The sequence below is a fragment of the Nannospalax galili genome, unplaced genomic scaffold (genome assembly GCF_000622305.1).
Source record: "Nannospalax galili isolate Female #2095 unplaced genomic scaffold, S.galili_v1.0 scaffold274, whole genome shotgun sequence".
NCBI lineage: Eukaryota > Metazoa > Chordata > Mammalia > Rodentia > Spalacidae > Nannospalax > Nannospalax galili.
Window position 1 is genome coordinate 2,906,306 of NW_008335435.1, and position 9,434 is coordinate 2,915,739.

At 40.4% G+C, this 9,434-nt stretch overlaps 1 protein-coding gene across 1 annotated transcript in view; it reads right to left on the reverse strand.

Moving 5' to 3' along the window:
* The window catches only part of LOC103731693 (carboxylesterase 1E-like), a gene marked incomplete at its 5' end in the record, with an annotated part of 15,933 nt that extends 12,163 nt beyond the window's left edge, over positions 1-3,770 (reverse strand). Inside the window, 3 exons of the mRNA XM_008830099.2 lie at positions 1,648-1,795; positions 2,033-2,113; positions 3,597-3,770. Of these exons, the coding sequence (XP_008828321.2) occupies positions 1,648-1,795; positions 2,033-2,113; positions 3,597-3,770 (403 nt within the window). The remainder of the gene's footprint in view (positions 1-1,647; positions 1,796-2,032; positions 2,114-3,596) is intronic.
* Positions 3,771-9,434: the final 5,664 nt, after the last annotated feature.

Genomic DNA, 9,434 nt, shown 5'->3' on the forward strand with positions numbered 1-9,434 from the left:
TTTCACAATATGATAAAATAGTTAATAATAAGTATTTATTAAGTATTAAGTATTTATTAAGTATTGAGTATTTAAAATACTGAGAGAAAATACCAAGCGTTCTTACTAAACAAAATGATGTAAGTAGGTCAGAGTATTTGACATTAAATTCATACGTCACAATATCACTTTATACCTCTTACATTCATACATACATATTCTGTCAATTTATGTTACATGGCTCCCTTCTCTCCATCTCCACCTCTCTCCCCTTTATAACACTAGGCTCACCCTTCATTTTCTCCTTTCCAGCCGTTGCTAATAGGTGACGGAAGCTGTGGAAAGTGAAACAGTGTGAGGGGTACTATAGCCCTTATATCATGTTGTAAGCTTGTGAACCTAAAAACACTCCCAGGGGGTTAGAGAGATGGCTCAGTGGTTAAGAGTACTGTTACTCTTCCAGAGCACCCAAATTTGGATCCCAGCACCTACATCAGTCAGTTCACAACTGCTTATGACTCCAGCTTTAGGGTAACTGAAACCCTCTTCTGGCCTCCACAGGTACCTGTACACAGGTGGCTCACACACACACAAACACATATACATATATAAAAAATAAAATAAAATCTTTAAAACCCTCCCACAATATTAGTGAGAGTGATTGGACCAGAGATTCATTTCCTGTCTTGAAGGCTAAGTGAATAAAGGCTGGTAGAAAAGAAGGGTCCTGTGAGGCACCATAAATATCAACCACAGAGATCACCATCTCTTGGGTGAGTTCATGACCCTGAGCTTCCCACCCATGCCCAGCATTGGGTCACACTGGAAAGTTCTGTGACAGACCTCAGCCTTTTCCTCAGCTTGCCCACACTGGCACACACCAAAGCTAAGCAAGGACACTGAAAATCTCTGAACTCCTTCTTCATACGCATCTACTCCTCCGCTCACCTTCTTGGTCCTCCTCATTCTGTATGGAATCCCTACTCTTCAGAAGTTCTATTAATACCTACTTTAGAACTACTTCTGACCTTGGAAATCTTCCAAACCGTATTGTCCGTTTGTCTTCTAGTGTCATGTACCACCATACCTTCAGATAAGGAGCCCTGTGACAGATGCTGAGGGTGCAACACTGTCATCTTGCTTCCAGCTGACATCTCCCCACCACCTGCTACTCTGCTTGAGGGTTCTTTGTCTGGTTACTGCATACTATTCTGCTTACCTGCACAGCAGGTCAACACTCAACAGAAATAAAAACCCTCTGGAGCACCTTTAACCCGATGACAAGTGCTCATTGGCAGATAAATATTTAGCTCTCTCACTACCAAAATGGAATAACTCTGAGATGTAGTGTCTACATATTTCCAGGCACTCCTTAATTCCAGATACAGTGAAATATGCTTCGTCAGGCATCATTCACTGGCCTCTTTCCTGACTCCACCTTATCTCCCTACTGTTTATTTTCTAGGTTCAACTCTCAAATTACTTAATTGCATCTCAAGCCTTTTCTTAGAGGAAATCACTGAGACAAATAAGACAGGACAGTGCCCAGACCAAGCCAAAGAGTCAACCTTTGAGGTTTGACTGCAGCAGTTTTCATATCTATGTATGCTAGGATATGGATGGGATATGGATAGAAAAACTGTCTCCTGTCTAACATCTGAGACTCACCTCTATGTCCACGGGACACCACCACAGATGGAACACCAAACACCACATCCCCAATCAACTCCAGGAGCTGGTCTTTAATTTTGACTGGATCATCGGTGCCTTTGATGTACTTCTCAGTGGCAACTGGAATCATATCCTCAGGGATATTCTGAAATTGATGAAGACAGTGACCACCAAGCGAGTGGTGTGGCTTCTACAGACAGTTGAAAAGGCTTCATTGATTATGAACCTCTTGAGCCCTATACAAAGCCCTCCTGGGTAGTGAAGTGGGAAACTCAGAAAAACAGGAACAGAGCCTATTTTTTCCTGACATTGAATTATTCTGTAATTTTGGGAAATCCTCATCCTTTGTTTCTCTAGGTGCCATGGTCCCATTTGTGCTTACAAGAATAAAAGAAGATTTCTGCAAGAGTGATGTTGCCGTCTTCAGGTTCAATTTTACTTCAGAGGGTGGATAATCCATCATCTGTTTTAAAACATTGTTAAGCATTTGTGAATTCTCAGGAGTTAACAGAATAAATCAAATGAGCTATCCAACCAATTTTTTGTTGGATCTTCATGGACTTGGGTCTTTGATGAGTTTTAAAACAATCAATGATATCAGTGGATTTATACAATAGCTGAATAAATGAAATAAGTATACCCTAAATATATGCATTGATTAGGCTAAGAGATACGATGATTTACCAAGCAGGGAACAAACAAAACTTCACATATATGACAGAAAAGGGAAAAACAATCATAAAAGCTCTGTTCTTTGATAACCACCCTCCCAGAAATCCTTTTCCAGTAAGAATTCTAGAACTGTCATCCTGTCCCAAACGTGTCCAGAGACCTGATCCAATTCCAGCAGAGTAACTGAAATCCATATCATAAGGTGACCCTGGTCTTCCCATAGGACTGTTTGGGAAAGCCTGCTGCTTTCAGGTGAAATCACTCTTTTCTAGGTCAAACCTAGTGATGGGTAGACAACCTCTGACACCTGTCTTAAAGCAGTTACTATGAAACTTGCAGTTATCAGTTCTTTCTCTGCCCTTTGAGATATAAATCCCACACCCAAGAATTGTTTCCTCAAATGCCTGATAGCAAATAGTTTTTATACTTTTTTGGTCACTTCTTTGAAATGTATTTATCTGGGGTGAAAATTCTTAACTTTAGCTCCCAATCTCTGAAGGCTTAACTTTGGTTACCACCAAAGGCTACTGCCTTACTTCATCTGGAGCTCCATCTTCCTGTCATGAAGCTGACTTCTGCTGAAGATGAGTTCTGACTGTCTAAGCCAGGATTTGGCCACATGGGCTCACATTTCACTCCATAGTGCCTTTCCAAGCTATCCAGGCTTGGAGACATTTGCTGAGTTTACTTGAATTCGGGTCAGCTTTGATCTTCTCTCTACTGAGACCCTATTAGTGAATATAACCTGCATTGCTCAGTTACCTAATGTCTGACTTTTTAAAAATCTTTGAAGATGAAAAGGTTTTCTTCCCTGTAAAATACCTGTTTAACTCAAGAAATGACTTTCACGGAATCTTTCAATGAGGTTCAGTGAGAACGTGTAGAGTTCTCTGGGAACTATGAGTTCAAGCCCATGGTGAAAGCTGTTGTACCCCAGTATGACTCTCGTGAATGCCCAGCTTTGTTCAATTTAGAGACACCTTCAATTTGTCCAAGTGACTAATTCTTATCTCTCCAGGCCAATTCAGCTTGGAAGCTTCAGGAATCCTGGTTCAATGGAATGAGAAAGAGTGTTTGGGGACAGGGGTCATCTAGGGTTAAAGTTGACACAAACCGAGACTGTTTCTGTGGAAGTATCCTCTAACAACAGTAGGAACAGTTGCTCTGGATACAAAACAGAGCTTAGAGAACAAAGAACTCATAGGAACCCAGATCGGAGGGATAATGGGTGGGCGATGGGGAAGCACAGGTCTAAGAGGTCTACTTTTGCTCACTGTTGGCAGAATCCAGCCAAACTCTTGCTTGTTGATCCCCACAATGTAAGGGACAGTGTTGAAATTCTTTTCAGCAAGAATCTCTTCTGGGGCCTTTGGCAGCACCACTCCATCAATCACTGTTGGCACAAAGGGGTGGCTCTGGGGAAAAAGCAGCACAGTGTGAGCAGTCCCCTATATCTCTCTCTCATCTCATTCCCAGCTCATTTTTCTCTCTTCCCCATATCTTCCTATTTTGCTTCTTAACTATAACTTTCCATGTTTTTAACAATATTTATATTTGTGGATCCTGAGTATCTTCATTTCTTCCCTTCTGTGTATTCTTTTCTTTTCATTTTTTTCTCAGTTGATCTAATACCAAGCCCTATTTTTCACTCAGTCCACTTACCTTCCATTTCTAACATTACTCATGAATATCTAACTACACACAGTATTACTGTGTTCCTTTACCCTCCAGTAGTTATTGAAGCTACTGTTTTACAGTGGCTATTATGACATTTGCATAGTGGGTCTATTCAAAATTTGTTGTTGCTTCTACAGTTAATATTCTGGTTTCAGAATAGTACTGAGGAATCCATGTACCCTGAGAACATAAACTAAAAAGATAAACCCAAGTACATTCCTCCCAATGTATAAATATAAGAAACGTGAATATCAAGGTTGTACAAAACCCCTCTAAATTGTACCAATTGCAACATATTGAATTCTAACAAAAATCAACTAGATAAAATCCCAAAGAATTGAAAACAAAACTCTTGATGTTTGATAGGTTAACCAGGCTCCAGTTGATGATCCCACACTGAAGGACATTTGGAGATACAAATTAGACTTATATATATATATAGTGTTTAATTGGGCAGGAGGACAATAAAGGGAGGTACAGATAGTGGAGGGGTCTAGACACCATCAAATTATATTGTATGAAAATTGCAAAAATTCAATAAAATAACTATAAAAGTGTTTGACAACATTAAAGAAACTATAAATAAACTCCTAAATAAATTCAGAGAACATAAACAGCTGGAAAGAAATAAGAAAATTGTTATAGACTATGAAAGCAATTAAATTAAGGGAAATACTGAAAAACATCACTTTGAAATGTTGGAAATGAAAAATACATTAAGTAGAATTAAAAACTCAGCTTCAAGTGTGGTGGAGCATGCCTTTAATTTTAGCACTGGGAGGCACAGGCAGGTGGACCACCATGAGATCAAGGCCAATCTGGTCTACATTGTGAGTTCCAGGACAACTGGGGCTACAGGGGAGACCCTGTTTCAAAAAAAGCAAAAAGAGTCTGTGTTGCTTCACTTAGTATAACAGTTTCTAGTTCCATAGATTTATCTGCAAATTTCTTGATTTCATCTTTCTTTACTGCTGAGTAGAACTCCATTGTATAAATGAACCATATTTTCATTATCCACTCATCAGTTGAGGGATATTTAGGTTGCTTCTGTCTCTTAGCTATTGTGAAAAGAGCCACAACAAACATGGCTGTACTAGTGTCTCTACAATAGGATGAGCTCTTTGGGGATATGCCAAGGAGTGGTATAACTGGGTCAAATGGTAGGTTCATTTGTAATTTTTTAAGGGTTCTCCACACTGCTTTCTTTGGGGTTGAACAAGTTTGCAGTCCCACCAGCAGTGAATGAGCACACCCCTTTCCCCACATCCTCTCCAACATTTGGTATCATTTGTTTTCTTGATCTTAGCCAGTCTGACTGGGGTAAGATGAAATCTTAAAGTGGTTTTAATTTGCATTTCCATAATTACTAATGATGTTGAACATCTTTTAAGATACTTCTTAGCCATCTTTAATTCTTCTTTTGAGAACTTTCTGTTCAGCTCCTTAGCCCATCTTAATTGGGCTACTTCCTTTCTTGATTCTTTGGTTTTTGAATTTGTTATATGTTTTGGATATTAAACATCTGTCAGATGTGTCACTGGTGAAGATTTTCTCCCACTCTGTGGGTTTCCTCTTCACTTTCTTGGCTGCTTCTCTTGATGTACAGAAGTTTTAGTTTAATGAGGTCCCATTTGATGATTTTTTATCTTATTTCCTAAGCAATTGATGTCCAGTTTAGAAAATCCTTCCCAACACCTATATCTTGTAGGTTATTGCCAATGTTTTCTTCTAACAGTTTCAGGGTTTCAGGCTTCACATTGAGGTCTTTGATCCATTTGGAGTTGGCTTTTGTGCAAGATGAAAGATAGGGTTTAGTTTCATTCTTCTACTGGTGGAGATCCAGTTTTGCCAGCACAACTTGTTGAACATGTTGACTTTCCTCCAGTGAATGTTCTTGGCCCCTTTGTCAAATATCAGGTGGCTGAAATTGCATGCAGTCATATTTGGTTCTTCAATTTTGTTCCATTGATCTACAGGTCTATTTTTGTAGCAATGCCAGGTTGTTTTTATGACTATAGCTCTGTGATATAGTTTAAAATCTGGCATAGTAGTCCCCCCAGCATTACTCTTAGTGCTCAGATTGCTTTGCCTATCTGATATCTTTTGCATGTCCATACAAATCTTAGGATGGATTTTTTCCAGTTCTGTGAAGAATGTCTTGGGGATTTTGATTGGCATTACATTGAATCTATAAATGGCTTTTGGTAGAATGGTCATTTTCAAAATATTAATTCTTCCAATCCACGAGCATGGGAGGCCCTTCCATCATCTCGTGTCTTCCTTAATCTCTTTCTTTAAAGATTTAAAATTTTCATTGTAGAAGTCTTTAACGTCTTTGGTCACGTTTATACTGAGATTTTTTTTTTTTGAGGCTATTATGAAAGGGGGTGTTTCCATGTACTCTTTCTCTTATTGCTTGTTATTGTTATATAGAAAGGCTACAGACTTTTATAGATTAATTTTATAACCTACCACTTTACTTTACTAAAAGTGTTTATCATTTCTAGGAGTTTTCTGTTGGAATTTTTGGGGTGCCTTAGATATAATGTCATATGGTCTGCAAAACAAACAATGTATGTTCTCCCTCATATGTGAATTCTAGCACCAAATTCTTATAAGCAAGCATGTATCCATACGTAACTACAGGAACCATGAAAATGTGAAGGAACCAGGGAGTTAAAGGAAAAGAAAGAACCTGAGAGAAAGAAAAAGTAGGAAACAGGTGTTACTAAGGGAGATATGGATAAAAATGAGGTTATTTAAATGGGAGGGGGAGGGTGGGTTATACAAGGAACCTTGAGGATAAAGGAAAGAAGGAGTTCAAGAGAGGTGGGACCATTGGAAAAGGGTATTATTAAGGGAGAAATGGGAAAAACAGGGGCACTTTAAATGGGGAAACCATAGTGGAAGGGTTAGACAATGAGAGAGATAAATAATGTCTAGCTAGGGTATTTTTTTAGAAGCAGCAGTTCATTACAGCTTTAACATACTCAATAACAGTTTCCAGAGCAAAGATACATCTCTTTCAAAAGTGGTTATAAAATTTTTAGGTTTGCTATTGAATTAATATAGTTATACAATATTGAACTCTGTATAAGCCCTGTAAGACAAAAAAATTGAATGAGTTTTTAACCATTCCCCACTATTTGTCCATCTGGTGAATCTAGTCAGCCTATCTAGAGGTCTTTGTTTTAGGAAGGTCAGCAGTTCCTCATCTAGCAGCAATCAGTTGTCAATATTCCTTTAGATAAGATTGGGGTCTGCTGTTCATTTTCCAAGTTCTATGCTGGGTTACCATTTGGGAGTCCCTTGGGCCACCCTGGCCAACAATGCAAAAGAAGGTATCTCCTATCTAGCATTGTGTTGGGGAACTCTGTTGCTAAGGTTGAAGTCCACCATGTCTAGATAGCTCTGTGGAGCTCAGCACTAAATGGAGGACTCCCTTTCTCAGCCAGGCCTTCCTGCTCTCTGCCTGACCTTAATTGGAAAGTGTCTCCAAGCACAAATGCCTGGCCTTATTTGGAACATGACCTTTGGCATAGTTACCTGCAAAAACTGCCCCTAGGTTTTTTCTATATGATAATTAGACATTGCACTATAGCTAGATGATAGGGTCCTCCTGCCACATGTAAATAAAGCATACTATGAACACCCATCAGGTGAAGCTTTGGCTTCCATCTTCAGCCTATATTTTCCCCTGACCCCCACTGAATAAATGAGCTGTCTCACTGAAGCTGACTCATGGAAGTTCTTTTCCATCATACTCATTGGCTGTCCTGACTCTGTTCGTCACCTCTGCTCCCTTTGTCCTTGTGTATCCATGGCCCACAACCCATGAGGGAAGAGAGACCCACAGCTGGCGCCCAATGAGGGGCTCCTGGAATGTGTGGAGTTTGTGAGTACCCACTCTCCAAGAGGGTAGAGGCACCTTTGCCTTGGCCATCCCACTCTGAGGATCGGCAGCCCCCCCTTCCCCCTTTTACTTTCAGTCTGAGTCTTCACGTGGGAGCATTAAAGATGAAAGAGCAATTGAAGCTTTCTGATCAGGGCCACTCCCTGATGTTAGTCGAAGGCTCCTAGTCCTCTGAAGGGACACCCACCAGGTGTCGACAAAGACCTCCTATCTTGTCTCTCTAATGCAAAACCTGGTTATGCAATAACTAGTTAAATGCTCTTAGAGCAGTCACTGGTTCTCTGAAATTTGTGGTCAGACTTGTCCTCTGGAGTAGTTAGGAATGCCCCATGAGCTTCAGGTCTCAGGACTGTTCCCCTAAGACTCAGCATTTCATCCCCCTTTCCTTTTCTATCTTGGACAACACCTCTAGAAACAAGGAATCCCCAAGGTTCTATCATGCAGGGATTTTTCACACACATTGCATTCAGCTTGAAAGAGCAAATAAACTTCCTTATCCATTTTGTTATCTTGCCTCAGGGCATTCAGGCTTAGGCCAAACCAGGTGGGTAACTATTGGAGCATTTAAAGAATTTAAATTGCCCTGCCCCATTAAAAGGAAAAAAAACGGGGGGGGGTCCTCTCTTTTCCTCTCTTTGCTTTACTTTTGGTTAATGCCTTCGCAAGGGTCTGGATACGGTTTGCAGGCAACTGAAGCCTCTCGGTCAGGGAAACTCCCTGATATTTGCCAAAAGCCCCCTGCCCTCTTTCCGGACCCTGACAGCTCAACTGGGTGTAGGCAACAACCTTTACAAGTCTCATAAAAATCTGGTAACACAGCAACCATTTAAAAGTCTCAAGGACAGTTGCCAGTCTCTTAAATCTGAGGGCAGGCTTATGTTCATTGGGACGTCTCAGTCCCGCAGTGGCAGGCTGCCTCAGGAACGTTGAATGCCGCTGACAACACTTCCTTTCTTTCCTATAATGGGAAATTCAACATCACATTAGAGAGACTTCCAATTTTGCTCCCTTAAAGCCTACTTAAATCAAGAGGACTTAAGATTTCCCAAAAGGAAGCCTTGAAATTCTGGGATGAGGTGCTTCAGTTCATACCCTGTGTCCTGTCGGCAGATATCTCTGACCCAGAGGTCTGGACCTGTGTTGCCTACCTGTCTCGTAAAAATTAAATCCAGGAAAGGTACCGTTTGCCCCTTTCCTTCCTTCCCATCATAGCTCCATTCAACAATGCTTAGGAAAACCACCCAAGCCTGAGGAGGACTTACTAGACAAAAAATAGGCACAAGATAATAAGGGGGAGCATTCAAATAAAGAAAAGGACCCTGAAGATTGCCCAGTAACAGATTAAGCACTCCAAAAAAAGACAATGGACATAGTCAGACAAAAACTACCCATCCACAAAAATAACCCCTCCCCCCACCCCCATCTTCCCCTCTATAAATCCTCATGGACTGAGGAAGACAAAGACACAGATGTTAAAACCCAGGTTTCAAAAAATTCCAAAGATTCACAGATAAATCTTCTG